This window comes from Saimiri boliviensis, chromosome 8 (assembly GCF_048565385.1).
Source record: "Saimiri boliviensis isolate mSaiBol1 chromosome 8, mSaiBol1.pri, whole genome shotgun sequence".
Taxonomy (NCBI): domain Eukaryota; kingdom Metazoa; phylum Chordata; class Mammalia; order Primates; family Cebidae; genus Saimiri; species Saimiri boliviensis.
The window spans coordinates 97976470-97993141 of record NC_133456.1 but is presented as its reverse complement, the minus strand read 5'-3'; the positions used below and the strand labels follow the sequence as shown (position 1 = coordinate 97993141).

The following is a 16672-nucleotide window of genomic DNA, read 5'->3' as shown; positions in this document are numbered from 1 at the left end:
ATCATTGCAAGAACGGTACTGGGGAGATACTGACTCAGATTTTGCTTTTCTGTCCATAAGCCACAGAAGCTGTGGGAAGTTGTCAAGAAGCCATGCATAGCCAAGGCTTGCTATTATTTTTTTAAATTTTATATTCTTCTATTATTTTTTAGAGACAGAAGTCTTATTCTTTCTTTCAGACTGATGTCCGCTGGTGTCATCATAGCTCACTACAGCCTCAGCCTCCTGTGCTCAAGCCATCCTCCTGCCTCAGCCTCCCCAGTAGCTGGAACTAGAGGTGTGCACCACCACACCTGGCTATTTTTTTATTTTATTTTATTTTTTGTAAAGACAGAGTCTCACTATGTTGCCCATGCTGGTCTTGAACTCCTAGGCTCAGGCAATCCACCTACCTGGGCCTCCCAAAGCACTGGGATTACAGTTGTGAGCCACTGCACCTGATCCCAGGGCTCACTGTTCTAAATATACACCTGGTTGTTGGTCACAGGACTCCCCAAAGAACGGCAGGTGGCCACTTGAAGGAAGAGGACCTCAGCTGAGGCTGCCACCAGGGATGGGTTTATGTAAGGATGGGAGGTAAGAGGGAAGCCAGGTGTACCTGATGGAGCTCCCTGTCTTCCTTCCCACCCTTAGTCCCCAACTCAGCCTGGACAGTAACGACTGGAAACTAGAATGGGGAAAGGGTGACTGCGCTGTGGCTTGTAGAAAGGTCTATGTCAGGAAATTTACAAGCGTAGAGCTTCCATAGTGACAGTTTGTTAATTTTCCTTTGGAATACTGTGGAACAGGAATGGTAGAGAACACCTAAAGCCCATGGATGATTTATTTGTTAACTTAATGTTTTGTTCCTTGAATTTTTAATAAGAGTACCTAGCAATTAGAATGTTCTCTTCAACTGAAATCAGAATTTTGACAAGGTTTGAGTTGAAGGTTTCACGAGTGAAAGAAATGGGGCTAAAGTGTCTGAATGTCATGATTAAATTAACCACGTCATTTAATGAGTGCTAGGAATGAGTCATTCCAAGTACATTTGCATGTGGAAAACTTCATTGTATTTTCAGATTCCCTGTGGCAAATTGGGCATTAATTAGGATGAAGGAAAACTTCTTCAAGGCAATGTTGATTTTTTTCTTTTCATAATAGAATGTAATCTGAAGCCAAGTGAATACCTTGGCTAACCAGACACCCCAGTGTTCCTGGCAATTAACATATTATGTAAAGCTACATCTGCAGGTTCATTTTCTGAACCTCGAATTTCAATTTAGGGTTTAAGGGGCCTGAAAATGGGAATGAAAAATACATCATCAATGCCTCTAGTTCTAACTGCCTTTTCTCTTTGGTGTTATCTCCAAATGCAATAGCATTGCAAAAGGCTACGAATAAATCTGATCCCCCTCACAAAACAGTGCACTTGGTGAACATTTCTGCAAATATTTGTTCAGGATGCTAAAATGAAATCATGGCAATTCTTTAAAAATTAATGCTGTTCAACTATGCTGCATACACTTGACATAAATGCGGAAAACCAGATCTTAACACTACCTAGCTATGTATTTCTATGGAGCAGATGCTATAGGATAAATAATTTGAAGGAAATCTCAGTAAACTTTTTTTTCTGGGTGACATGGTCTTTTCTTCTTGTGTGATCTGTACTTAGAGTTAAAAAGTTTTGGTCCCAAAAGGGATCTGAGACACCAACTAGCTCAACCTCTGGCTTCACAGATGAGAGAGCTGTGATTCAAGGAGGTTATACGTTGACCGGTTTTTGGAAGAAACTGAACTAGAACTAGCATTCCCAGACTCCTGGTTAAATAAATATTTTAGGTGGGGTGCAGTGGCTCAAACCTATAATCCTACCACTTTGTGAGGCTAAGGTGAAAGGATCACTTAAGCTTAGGAGTTTGAGACCAGCCTGGGCAACATAGTGAGACCTTGTCGACAAAAAATTTTAAAAATTAGCTGGGCATGATGGCAAACACTTGTAGTCCCAGCTACTCAGGAGGCTGAGGTGGAAGGATTGCTTGAGCCTAGGAGATCGAGGCTGCAGTGAGCCATGATCTCACCACTGCACTCCAACCTGGGCAACAGAGACCCTGTCTAAGTCTGACTGAATGAATGAATGACCAACTAAACAATCTTACCACTGGTGTCAACTCTGGAATGCGCCACATGTAATCTCAGCCCTATTCATTTGGTAGAATTTCAGGGCAAGTTACTTAGTCTCTTTTCTCAGTGGTAGACAGTAGTATGAGGTTACAGAGAAGGCTAAATAAGATTACCACATGACAGTTACCTGGTTGAGAGCAGAAAGTTATCTGCTTTGTTGGGTCCTTTATTTCTCCCCTTATCCTTTCATTAGGAAGAGAATATTTCTAGAGTCAATCACAGATGCAGAAGAGGAGAAAGCTTCATTGAGCTGGTTACACCAGCATGTGGCTTGGTGATAAAGAGTCCCCTTTGAAGAAGAGAAGAATAGAAAGGACCAGTGGAATTCAGGTAGCTTGATTATACAGACCACCCCCTTCCTGAATGACCCAAAAGGGCTTACCATTTGGGTTTTCAGGTTTGGGGTTGCCTAATGATTTGGGGAAATCTTTACAAGGTTGTGATGGAAACAGATGGAGATTGGTGTCATGGATCTCCATGGAGTAAGGAGGAAAATCCAGGCCGTTGAGTCCTGCTCAAGTGGCTCAGAGAGCATTCCCACCATCTCCTGCTTCCTCCTCAGTTAGGGGTAGCTCTCCACTCAGCATCTTAGGGTAGCAGCTTTAAACACCAAGCTGTAGGCTGTGCATGACTGAGAAAAGTTTTCACCGGAGGCAAAATGAGAACAATAGCTCCAACGTAAATACTTTTTCATTAGATCGAACCTGAAATTCTATGAGTATACCGCTTCCTTTTTTTTTGGTATTAAAGTATCTTTCTTATGGTAAAAAAAATCACACCACAGAGAGTAAGATTTATTTAATGCCTCTTACTTTGCAAAATAAAATCGACATCCGTGTATTGTTACCCCTCATAAATCTGGGGGAATTTTTTTTTTTAGAAATTTTAATCAATAAGATAATGGGAACTATTATCATGGAAATAAGCTCCAGAGAGTTTAGCTTTCTCCATGGTTCTTACTAACATGAATATGAGAGCATCATAGCAGCTTAACCAGGAGGAACCCTTAGAATTGGTGTTGGTCAGTGATGGTTTGCTTGCAAGGCACAGAGTTATCCAAAACTAATGCAAGAATAAAGTTGAATTAATCGAAGAAATTCATTGGAAGGGGCCCACAGTGTACTGGAAACAGAAAGTGGGAAGCCCAGGAGACCCAGATGGCTGCTATTTCATCCTTTGTGCTTTCCCATTAAATATCATGGGGGTCACACATTTTTTTTACTTCTTTCTTTCCTTTTTTTTTTTTTATTTTTTTTTTTGAGGCTGAGTTTCCCTCTTGTTGCCCAGGTTGGAAGTGCAATGACACGATCTTGGCTCACCGCAACCCCCATCTCTTGGGTTCAAGTGATTCTCCTGCTTCAGCCTCCCGAGTAGCTGGGATTACAGGCCACCACGCCTGGCTAATTTTGTATTTTTAGTAGCGATGGGGTTTCTTCACACTGGTCAGGCTGCTCTGGAACTCCCAACCTCAGGTTATCTGCCTGCCTCTGCCTCCCAAAGTGCTGGTATTACAGGTGTGAGCCACTGTACTTTGGGAGGCCAAGGCAGGGAGATCACCTGAGGTGAGCCACTGTACCCAACCCACATCTCTGTTTTTTTTTTTAATATAGATCCACTTTATTTTTTTTTCTCTGCATTTTTTTCTCTGTTTCACTTTCCCTGCCCATTTTAGCCACAGCTTCAAGTTGAAAATTAAGTTGTTTCAAGTCCTCCAGAGACATTGACTAATAGATCCCCTGTCCCAGATCTAAATTTACAGGGGAGAGAATTTAATTGGACCAGCTAAGATCAGGTGGCTATTTCTTGATCCAATCAGGAAAGACATTTCCAGGGGCAAGAATTTGATTGATCCAGCTAAGATTAGGTGACTACTGCTTAATCCAATCAGGAAAGACCAGGCTGGGAGTGGGTGGCCCTACACTTTATTGCTCAGTTCAGAGCAGCCCTTGCACCTCCCTCACCTACACTCTTCCTCCTCCCCCAATGCCCCTTTAAACTCGGCAGTTACTGTCCCAAACCCCTTCTGCACTGAGGGTGATGCGCCTCTTCCTTCTTCCTGTTCATCTGCTGCATATATCTTATCTTTTGCCCCCCATATAGACCATATATGCTTGATGAGCTCAACAACTTTTATCCCCGGTGCACTTTTACTCCTGGTGCCTAGCACTGTGCTGAGTACAGAGATCCTGTTCCAAAATGCTATTTTGACTTTGTATTTTTTTTTCAATATATCAGATCACAGGATATTTGGCACAAGTGTCAACAATTTCCATAGTCTTTTCTTTGAACTAAATGATGTCTCAGCAGCAAACTGGCATCAGAGGGGAGACTACTGCATGTGAGGAGATTGCTAATATGCAGCAGTCGTTTGCAGTGAGAACGTGAATAACAAAAAAAAAGTTTACATTCGGAACTAAATAGCTATGTAGAGGAAGGGGGGGGACATATAGCCCTACATCTCTGATTTTTCTATTTATCTACCACCACGATGACTCTGAACAAGAAATAGAGATTTGATTTTGATTTTCTTCAAGGATTATTGTCTTCTGCAATGGAAAACGACAACTCATCAAATGTATTGTTCCTGCCGTGAGCTACAAAGATGACCAAACAGCAGAGGTTGTAAATGTAGCTGTGTTGCTTAAAGCAATATTATTTCTTGGCCAGACTTGCTAAACTGAATATATCTTCGAAAGAAAGAAAGAAAAGAAAGAAAGAAAGAGAGAGAGAAAGAAAAAGAAAGAAAAAGAAGAAAAGAAAGAGAAAGGAAAGGAAAGAAAGAAAAAGAAAAGAGAGAGAGTCAGGGAGGAGGACATCATACCTTGATACTCTGTTGAGCACAGTAAGGAGGAAGCTCCTTCACTGAGGACCACATGAATTTGTCTAAATTTTGGTGAACGGGGCAGTGATTTAGGTATAATTTTTCTGGTCAAATACTTGTAATGTATATCAAAGCCAGATCCCCATAACAGAAGCAGACTTTGTAAAAAATAAATCTGGGAATACACCACTTTGGAGACTTGCACGGAAAAACTAAGCAAAGGAGACAATTTGGCTGTTCTGGTCATGATATTGGCATGTGATGTGAGCTGAGTTTTCTGTGGAACACCCAGTAATCTCCTTGAAGACACATCCCTTAAGAAACATGGGATGGAAGGTACTGACCTAATCTCTGTTTTCCTCTGTGGGAATGTCCTGAGATGCATATAGGAAGGTGTGATTGTCTGGGTAATGCAGTGGTGCTTTTCAGAGGGATCTTCTTTTACTTTTAGTGAGAAGCTGCTCTTCCCATCCTCAAAAGGTACTGCTAGAGTATCAGGCATACTTCGGGCATCCCTGAAAGAAATCTATAGCCCAAACCTGGAGGCAAGACTGGCTGCAGAATTGTCAGGGTACCTTGTTCCAAAATCATTAAGAAGGCCGGGTGCAGTGGCTCACACTTTGTAATCCTAGGACTTTGGGAGGCCAAGGCAGGTGGATCACTTGAAGTCAGGAGTTTGAGACCAGCCTGGTCAACATGGTGAAACCGCATCTCTACTAAAAATATAAAAATTAGCTGGGAGTGTTGGCAGGTGCTTGTAATCCCAGCTACTCAGGAGGCTGAGGCAGAATTGCTTGAACTCGGGAGGCAGAGGTTGCAGTGAGCCAAGAGCACATCACTGCACTCCAGCATGGGTGACAGAGGCAGACTTCATCTCAAAAATAATAATAATTAAGAATTCAGGACAGCCACAGCAGAGCATGAAACCAAGCACAACCCCTTTCAAGCATGGTACACTGCATGACTGCACAGGTCATACCCCCAGGAAGCTGGCCTTACCTTGAGAGATGAGTGCCTGGTGCTTAACTTCAGAATGCATCTGCAGCCTTAGGAAGATTTAAAGGAAATTAAGCAATGCAAACAAACCAAAAAAAAACTCAGCTCTTGGGATATAGGGAATGCCTGTATCCCATGCCAGCCTTTTGGCAGGTGAGACATCAGAGTAATTGATTACTCATCTGCCTGATCGATTCAGGTCTGTTTGCCTCCCAGAAGGTGCCGGGAATTGTGACATGCAAGTCAGGGTGGAGGATGCGAAGGTTGAGATAATGCATTCATTCGGCCTGATCTCCTGGTTCTACTGCTCTTGTTCTCTGCCCTTCCACACGTATGATCTTCAGTCTCCACACAGCCTGAGTGATCTTCTAAACCATGTATCGGATCCTGCCTCCATTTCCCTCCCCTGTCCCTGTGTCTCATTACCTTAGAATCAAACTGAGAATTCCCACTATGACTCCAAGACTGCGTGCGCTCTGGTCTCTGCCTGAACAGGCTTCCAGTGCATACACTTTGTTCCACCCAGAGGACTTCGCTCAGGCTGTTCCCTGCACCTGGAATGTCTTTCTTTCTCTTCATACCTACCCGCTGGGTTACCCCACCCCCAAACCCCCAGCTTTTCTTTTCCTTGAGATCAAAGTTTATGTACTTTTGACTCTCCACACGTATATACCCTCTTCACCTCTGATCTAGGTTGCATACTCTTATTGCACCTCTAATTTGTCTTTCATGTCCATTCCCCTTCTAGATTGTAAGCACCATGAAGGCAGGAGTTGCGTCCGTTTTGTACATCGTTCTATTCTCTGTGCCTAGTGTAGTGCCTGGAAGACAGTAGGTGCTCAATAGGTGTTTGGCGAAAGATAAATGGATGACCCACCGTTTGTAGTTTACACTTAATTATAAACTATCTTTTAAATTTCATAATTTATTCACACAGACGTAATCAATACATTTTGTTTAATATGTATCTTTTGTTTGTATTCTTTTTCTTTACAACATTTTGTAATTTCTTGGACTTCATTAATTTCACCAACTAGTCTAGAAACTGTGACATCAGCCAACATATTTTCTGCTTTTCTGAATCTCCCACAGTGTTCAACCTGTTCAAGGAATATTATTGACTAATAGATTTTGGGCATTTTACACATTCAATCTCTGCCATTACAGTATACATAGCTAAGAGAGAAATTCAATTATATGTTTTGTATAGATTTAAGTTATTATAGATGCTTTCTGCTGATTGGCAAGGTAAGTCAAAACAAAAGTTAGACATAATCTTACTTATGGGATTTCTGCCTCAAATAAAAATTCAATAGTGATATAAATACCTCCTTTGTAGCCAGGCCGAGTGGCTCAGGCCTGTAATCCCAGCACTTTGGGAGGCAGAGGCAGGCAGATCACCTGAGGTTAGGAATTTAAGACCAGCCTGGCCAAGGTGGTGAAACCCCATCTCTACTAAAAAAATAAAAGTTAGCTGGGTGTGGTGGCACGCAACTATAATCCCAGCTACTTGGGAGGCTGAGGCAGGAGAATCACTTGAGAGGAGAATCACCTCTGGGAGGCAGAGGTTGCAATGAGTCAAATCACAACACTGCACTCCAGCCTGCAGGACAGAGTAAGACTCTGTCTTAATTAATTAATTAAATAGGAAAACTTAAGGGCAATATGTACTATTTTTGTGGGATAATTTTCACAACCGATGCTTTGACCCACAGGGTCTTTTCCCCCAGCCATGTTATTTTTTCAGATTAATAGAGGACATTGGACATATTTTAACACAATTAATAATAGTCTATTTTCCCGCTTTCTTTAAAATGTCTTTTGCAGACAAGGAGCCCCAAACTGTCTCACAGTCCTCAACCACCCAGTCTGGGTGACCCCGTCGAGCATTTATCAGAGACGTCTGCTGATTCTTTGGAAGCCATGTCTGAGGGGGATGCTCCGACTCCTTTTTCCAGGGGCAGCCGGACTCGTGCCAGCCTTCCCGTGGTGAGGTCAACCAACCAGACAAAAGAACGCTCTCTGGGTAAGCTTTAGAAAGCAGTTTCTGATGCCCCTTTCTTACTGAATGTGTGTCTTGTTATACGTCTGAGCCTACACCCTTGATCTCAACATGAATTTGCTCTTGATTGGCAAATACCCTAGTTCTGGGAAACTTCATTGGTTCAATATCAAGCATTGAGGATTTGCCTGCTGGGTAATCGGGTCAGGTGCAAGCTGGCTTTGAGGCTGGGCACGTTCAGAAGTGGTTGGGATTAGCAATTCAAGAGGCTGATAGTATTTTACCTATATTCCTCCTGCTATACAGCAGGAGTCCCCAGTCCCCAGGCCATGAACCCGTACCAATTGGTGGCCTGTTAGGAACTGGACTGTACAGGAGGAGGTGAGTGGAGGGTGAGCGAGCATTACCACCCAAGCTCTGCCTCCTGTCAGATCAGCTGTGGCATCAGCTTCTCAGAGGAGCTGAACTCTATCGTGAACTGCATGTGCGACAGATCTAGGTTGCATGCCCCTTATGAGAATCTAATTAATGCCTGATAATTCGAGATGGAACAGTTTCATCCTGAAGCCCTCCCCCTACCTGCCATCTGTGGAAAAACTGGTCCCTGGTGTCAAAAAACGTCGGGGGCCACTGCTCTATAGGAAATCGCAAAGAACTGGCTGCAGAATGATCCTCTTCTCACCTTGCAAACCTCCTCTCCGATCCCAGAAGCCGGGGCAGTTGGCATTTCTACCCAGTGATGTGGGTTTCCACCAGCCCCGCTCCACCTGTCTGGCAGTCTAGTGGAGGAGATTAAGTGGCCCCAGGACAAAAAGGGACAATGTGGCCAACACCTCTATAACTGTTCATAAGAACCACAAACCCGAGGCTGTTCCCACTACTGCGTGAAAGGACAGAGGGGCTTGGTGTGTGGGTTGCACAGCTTTTCTGAAAGGCAGAAGGATTCTTTTTATGCTTTTTCAACGTATCACTCCCCTTCTTTTGTACTGAAATTTCACTTTCTATCTTGCTTTACTTTTTTAATTTCTTTTTTTTTTTTTTTTTGGCCGTTTAATGAAATGGACAAGTCATGAGGATTTAGACCTCTGTGTCAACTGGGCAGATATTGCTTGTGCTTCACTGCCAAGTTCAGGTTCTGATTTGGGTGCTTGTGTCTGTAGACAGATGGGCTTGGGGCTAAGAGGGGACAGGAAAAGGGTCGACATGCAAAAGCCTTCAGAATCTGGCACGTGCGAGAGACAGCTGAACTCTGCCATGTAAAACTGAGCGAATGGCTTGTTGGAAGAAGAAAGAAGATAGCTGCGGGAGAAGGGACCCTGATTTTATTTCCTTCGCTGCAGATGATGACCCAAGCAGACTAGATTTAGACACTGTCCTGGCTGTCCTCAACAAAAACCACAACTGTGTTATTATTTGAATTATCAATATTAATAGCTAACATTAAATTTTGTGTACTTGACCTTAGGTTGGTAATCTAGAATCCTCATTTTATAAATGAGAGGAGACCACAGACAATGTGCTTTTTGTTGATGCGTGTGTTTGCTTGTTTGAGCTCACACAGTTAATTAAATGGCAGCAGTGGGAAGTCCAGGGCTCCACTTCCCATGAACATCATCTTACAAATGAAGGCACAAGGACACGCAGGGAAGGGACACATCAAGGAGCGTTGTGGGCCAAGTCAGCGTTAAGATGACACAGCCTTCCACACCATCACCAGGCTGGGGCTTTCTATCTGGATTCAAGAAATTTGTGGTTTCTTTTCTTTTTGAGATAAGAGTTTTGCTCTGTCACCCAGGCTGAAGTGCAGTGGCGTGATCAGAACTTACTACAGCCTGGACTTCCCAGGTCCAAGCGATCCTCCCAACTCAGCCTTCCGAGTAGATGGGATTACAGGCATGCACCCCAATGCCTAGCTAATTTTTTATTTTTTGTAGAGATGGGTCTCACTATGTTGCCCAGGCTGGTCTGGAACTCCTGGACTCAAGTAATCCTCCCACCTTGACCTCACAAAATGCTGGGATTATAGGCATGAGCCAGCATGTCTGGCCTGAAACTTGTGTTTTCTTAACTCTGCTTACACTGAGTCAGGAGCCAGACAAGGAGTGGAATTTCTCCTTTGTGCTTTGGAGGAAATGAGTGAAGCTCCGGTCTCTGTAAAGATAACCTCTGCCCTGCAATCCAAAAGGAAGATAAGAATAGATGCCTATCCACCTTTCCCCATACCTGGGAAACTTTGATTCTGTTGGATAATGGATCTTTTGTCTTAAAGGCAGGAATTTCCTTTGCAGCCAAGAATGGTTGTCAGTGCAGGCTGAGACTTGCTGGGTTCAGGAACCAAGCCTCGGGGCAGAGAGGCTGCGGGAACTGGGGCCGGCTTGCCCAAAGAATGGCTGAGGGTGGCGGTGTTTTCACACGGGGGTGGCCGTCTTCTGCAAATCGCCCCGTTTTACTCGGCATCCTTTGCTGTAGAGTGCCCGTGTGCTGTCACAGCAGGCTGAGAAATGCATCTGACCTGTTTATTCTGCCCTCCCTGTGAGGGGCTTTGGGGCCTGCGATTTTTCACTACTCCTGGATAGAAACAAAGGAGCACGGTAAGAGGAGAGGAGAGAAATGAGAAGTTTCTTGCCAAAGCGAAGGGAAGCTCTGGTTCCAGAAAATGAGGCTGGCACTGGGCCAGCTGGGCTGATGTTGCCCTTGACCGCCTCTTTGTGGCCGATTGGGGAATGTCCCTCCAGCCGCACCTGGCCCTGATGGCGTAATCCAGTTGAGCCTGGATGGGAAATAAAGAGGAAAATATGAGTCACAGCAAGTGCAAATACAGTCTCCCTCCCAGGGGCTTTGCTCCGCGTTAGTCTTTGGGAAACTCCCGCCTGCCTGGCCTTATTTAACACACAGATGCACAGGCTCCTGGGATAAACAGTGTTCCCCAGAGAGCCCCGGCCATGTGCAGGGGTGTCTCCCAGCACCTGGGTGGCCCAGAAGCACAGCTGCAACTCAGAGATGCAGACTGGATACTCTGAGCTGTGACGCCCTGAAAACTTGCTGTTGATGCCATCTGGAAGCCCTGGGTGTCTTCTGGGATCTGTACATTGTCACCATATCTCAATCCACAGAGTTTTAAGTTCTCCCATGAAGCCCTGTTGATCTTGCCTTTATTTAAAATGTTGATGGTTTGTTAATCATGGGTTTTTTTAAAAATCATTTTATTTTTTAAGTGCAAGTTTTTAGATTTGTAACAAGGTTGAGCAGAAAGTACAGACGGTCCACACACACCTTGACTTCCATGTATGCTCAGCCTCCCCTGTGACCAGCATCCCCCACTAGAGTGGTACATGTGTTACGATCAATGAAATGAGACCGACACACTGATATCACCCAGAGTCCATAGTTTACACTGGGGTTCACCCTTGGTGTTGTACATTCTATGGATTTGGACAAAGGTCAGGACATGCAGCCACCATTATGGTATTATACAGAATGGTTTCACTGGCCCTAAAAATCTGTGCTCGGCCTATTCATCTCTTCCTCCTGGCTAACCTCTCGCCAGCCACTCATCTTTTCACTGTCTCCATAGTTTTGCCTTTTACAGAATGTCTTATAGTTGGAATCCCATAGCATGTAGCCTTTTCAGATTGACTTATTTCACTTAATAATATGCATTTAACATTTTCTCCGTATCTTTTTATGGTTGGATAGCTCGTTTCTTTTTCACATCTAAATAATCTGAGGGTTTCGTTGTTGTTTTATTGCATTGCGTTGTATTATGTTTGGAGACAGGGTCTCATTCTGTCACCCAGGCTGGAGTGCAGTGGTGCAGTCACGACTCACTACAGCCTCAATTTCAAGCATAGGTGATTCTCCCACCTCAGCTTCCTGAATAGCTGGGACTACAGACCTGCACCACCATGCCTGGCTAATTTTTTGTACCTACAGGGTTTGATCTTATTGCCCAGGTTAGTCTCAAACACCTGGGCTCAAGCAGTCTGCCCACCTCAGCCTCCCAAAGTGCTGGAATTACGGGTGTGAGCTACCATGCCCAGCCTGAATAATATTCTATAGTCCGGATTTACTACAGTTTGTCTATTCACCTTCTGAAGGATATTGTAGTTGCTTCCAGGTCTTGGCAATTATAAATAATGCTCTATAACCATTCACATGCAGGTGTCTGTGTGAACATACGTTGCAGTTCCTCTGGGAAGATACTGAGGAACGTGACTGCTGGATTACATGGGAAGTCTCTGTTTTGTTTTGTCATGGGTTATTGTATTCATTTTGATTTTTTAAAAATATTGCACAAAAACTTTATCATGTTCACTGAGCTCTTGGGAAACCCTCAAATTTTGCACTGAAAGTATGTGCCTTGCTGACCTCACGCCAGTGCCAGCCCCTCATGTCACCCCAGGAGCATCAGGTACTGTTACTGCCGGCCCCCTGCCACAGAGCCTGGAGTATGGAGACTGAGGAAAGCCCAACTCCCCCTGCCTGCACTCTACATGGTGCCACCATTTGTCACTGGAGTCCTTCCCCAGCTCAGGCAAGACAGAAAGGGGATGCCTGGGCACCTTGAGGGTGGAGCCAGGACGTGATGGAATCCTCACACCACTCCGGCTCCTGAGGTGAGAGGAAGCCTTCCCTCACTTCAGGCTGCCTGTGCCTGGAGATAAATCTGCCTGCCTCTTATTTTCTCCACTCGAATAATTCCTCGTTTCTGTTGCTTCAGTCTATTTGGAAACTGGGAGAAATGCAGGAAGGCTGAGCATGGTGCATTTCACAGATGCAGTTAGCAAACATGCCAGAGAGAGAATGGGGGACAGTAGCTGTGTTTTGGACCATCTTACACATCACTGGTGTCTGTGTGATGGTCTCCCTTGGGTGCTGTGCTGGATGCAAGGTGTCTATTTCTCATTCGGGAGAAGCATTTTGACTTCAGGCAGAGCCAATGACAGCAACACACAAATCCTTTCTGAGGCTGAGAGCCTAGAGATTTATAAAGCAGAATGGTAAAGAAAGAAATTTGATGGATTCAGCAGCTCTGACTTATCCTATCACCTGATTCCAACAACCTATGTGTCTAAATCTTTACTTCCCCAGAGTAAAGATTTCCCCAGGCTTTCCTCTCGTCCAGAACCCCCTCCAATTCTCTTCAGTGGAGTTGATGCCACTTCTCCTTTATTCTTTCTTCAGTGAAAATGGAGAAGACCAGGAGAAAGGAAGCCTAAAAAATAAAGTGAAAACCACCTTCCAGTAGAATTTGGTTGTAGAAATAATTTCCATGAAAAATTGTCCTGCTGATGTTGGGTCTGGAGTCTTGATGATGGAGTGGTTTCCTTTTAATCATGGTGCTGTCTTAGAAATGATCTGGCATGTGACCGTGGGCGGGGGCTGGTGTCTGGCCGCTGTGTAGTCGGCCTTCGGCCTTCGGGGAAAGGGTAGCCACAAGACATTCCCACTCTGCTTCGAGCCCTCAGGAATTTGAAAATAAAACTCATGTGAAAACAGGAAGAACAACAGCAACTTCTTGATGCAGATAGATTCCTTTGTTGACCATATTCTGAATGCATAGCTTTAGAAAAGAGACCTCACTGTCCAGCCCAGCAGCCAGCGGTGTTCCCATTTCCATAACAAACAGCCTCTTAAACACTCAGACTTAAAAAGTGAAAATGACCTTACATGCCATAGGAGGAGTTTAGACTGGTTAGGGGGAGAAGTTCCCCAGGGGGGTGAATTATTGAGTATCAGTGTGGCTGTTCTTTTATTTCAACTTGATTAACTTGGATGCTTATCATTCATTCCCTATGGGGATTTAAGGAAAAGATGGTCGATAATTGCCAGAATCTTCCATCCTGTGTACATGCCAGGTTGAGTAGGAGGTCAGGGCAAAGGAATTGAGGAATTGTCTATTTCTAAAGATGAAAACAAAGAGGGGGCAACACCTGTAAGACTAATGTGAGATTGTCTGAATGTGAACAGTTATTTCTTCAATATTCAAAAATAAATCGATTTAATTTGTTTGTTTGTTTATTTAGAGACAGGGTCTTGCTCTGTTGACCAGGCTGGAGTACAGTGGCACAAACATAGCTTACTGTAGCCTTGAATTCCCTGACTCAAGCGATCCTCCTACCTTGTCCTCCTGAGTAGCTGGGACTACAGGTCCATGCCAACATGCCCAGATAATCTTTCTATTTTTAATTTATTTTAGAAATGGGGTCTCACTGTGTTGTCCAGGCTGGTCTCAAATTCCTGGCCTCCAGTGATCCTCTCACACTGGCCTCCTAAAATTCTGGGATTACAAGCCTGGGCCACTGCACCTGGCCCAAAAGATAAATAAATTTTAAACAAATGAAAATAAATATTGCTCTGTAGAGTAAGTAAAACATTTATGAAATGTGTTTTTTGAAGACCTTGTAGTGATCGAAAGGTCATACTATAAAAACAAACCTTTGCGGAAGAGAGTTTCATAGCAGGTCAATAGGTTCGTGGTCAGGTCCTTAGGCTGCTAGCATGGAATATGCCAGAGCATTTTGTCTAGCATCAGAACCAGCGCCCTGGCGTTAATCGCTGGGAGTGGGTGGATAGGGCATCTGGCTGGAATCACCTATACCAGCCTCTTCCTAGGGCAGCTTCTGCTAATGCTGAGGCTGGAGAGTAGCATCTTTCTGGAATATCTCACGTGCTGGGTTCTGGAAGGTGAGAAGTAAGGCAGTTGTGGAGGCTTGGGTTTGTTGTTGTTGCTGGTTTTCAGCAGCGTTTGCTAAGGTCTTAGGGCTCAATCAGGTTGAGCCTGCTGGGGCAGGCATCCGTCTCCCTAGCACTGAAGTGCAGCGAGGCCCAGCTCTGCAGCAGCGCTTGCAGCTTCCAGTTGAGGCAGCATGGCTTTGGAATCACATCTGAGCAGAGTTTAAAGAAGCTTCCTCTTTATCAAGGCAGGGCTGTAGTCACCCAGTTGTACTGTGAAGAGTCAGCCCAGTGATTCTGCAAGACATTTAGTAAATCCATTTTCTAAACTGGCTGAACCAGTTCAGTTCTCTGCAACTGACCTCTGACTGCACAGGGGCCCAACTTACTACCTTTGTAGATACTGTCATGCTGCCTGTTCCGTATGTTTCAGGAAATAGGACAAGAGCTGGCGGGTATAGGTTGATGACTTCTAGAGGCTTGGCAGTGAGCTGGAAGTGTGGTTTTCAAACTATGTTCTAGAGAACATTGAGGTTCCGTATTATAAATATTGCAATTTCATGTAAGATTTTATTTCAAAAATGAGTTGATACTAAACTGCTAAAAAATACAATAAAATAAAGCCCATACACATAATAAAGATTAAATAGGCCAGTAGTATGGAAAAAAGAGAAAGGAGGGAGGGAAGGAGGAAGGGAAAGAAGGAAGGAAGGGAGGGAGGGAAGGCCATGGGGAAATTTCAAAGGAAAAAGAGGGAGAGAGAAGAAAGGAAGGAAGGAGCGAGGGAGGGAGAAGGGCAAGGGAGGAAAGGGAAGGGAAGGAAAAAGAAGGGAAGGGAGAAGGAAGAGAGGAAAGAAGGGAGAGGGAAGGAAGGAAGGAGGGAGGGAAAAAAGGGAGGGAGAGAGGAAAGGCAGGAAGGAGTGAGGGAGGGAGAAGGGGAAGGGAGGAAAGGGAAGGGAAGAGAAAGGAAGGGGGAAGGAAGGGAGGAAAGAAGGGGAGGGAAGGAAGGAGGGAAGGAAAAAAGGGAGGGAGGGAGGGAAAGAAGGGAGGGAGGGAGGGAGGGAGGGAGGGAGGGAGGGAGGGAGGGAGGGTGGTGAGGAAATGTCCTTTACACTCAGCAGGAGTCTTTATGTACCTTAATTTGCCAAAACATTGTCTCTTAGTTTTCTCACACTTAAAGTAATGAATGTCCCGAGAAGTAATTTTTTCAAAACTGAATCAGTCTTTAAATAAAACATGGATTTGGGGCTGAGAATAAACCATCATAAGGAATATGTCAAAAATGTCTTCAGTGTAGTGAAACATGCGTTTGCGATACAAGCCCTTCCCTAATTTGTCCTTTAATGACTGGGATTTTCATCTATGAGGTTCGCTGAAAAAAAGCAGCATTTGTCCAAGTTACTCACTCGGCTCCCAATTCACCCATAAGAAAGAATGTTCTTGTAAAAGATCATGTGGATTCGTGATGCCATTTGTGCTTACTGTAAAAAACAGTCAGATATCTTTAGGAATGTCTTACGATTAAAATTCCTGGGTTAAAACTCTAGATTTCTCAAACTTTGGAGTAATTTAGTTAATATGGACCTGAGAGATTCTATGTCCTTTACCAAAATAAAAATAAAAATAAAAATCTTCTGGGATTATCTTGCAGATGGGGCATGGGTCGGGAAAGCATGGACTGGGTGACGAGAAGATACACTGAATGCCAAGGGTATGAACACTCAGTGAAGCACCATTATTTTACAGGGTCTTTCAGTGATCACGTACTATGAGGAGATAATCTCAGCAGTGAGAGGGGTCTTAGAGAAGATTTAGGTTCTTACTGTTTTTTTGTTGTTGTTTGTTTTGAGACAGAGTTTCACTCTTGTCACTCAAGGTGGACTGCAGTGGTGCCGTCTCGGCTCACTGCAACCTCCGCCTCAGGGATTCAAGTGATTCTTGTGCCTCAGCCTCCCAAGTAGCTGGGATTACAGGCGCTCACCACCACCCGGCTAATTTTTGTATTTTTAATA

General features: G+C 44.3%; 1 protein-coding gene across 10 annotated transcripts in view; it reads left to right on the top strand.

Moving 5' to 3' along the window:
• KIAA1217 (KIAA1217 ortholog) overlaps positions 1-16672 on the top strand; it is an 820690-nt gene that overhangs the window by 647796 nt on the left and 156222 nt on the right. For all 10 annotated transcript variants that reach the window (XM_074404924.1, XM_074404916.1, XM_074404923.1 and 7 more), the window contains one exon: positions 7811-8009. In XM_074404924.1, the coding sequence (XP_074261025.1) occupies positions 7811-8009 (199 nt within the window). The remainder of the gene's footprint in view (positions 1-7810; positions 8010-16672) is intronic.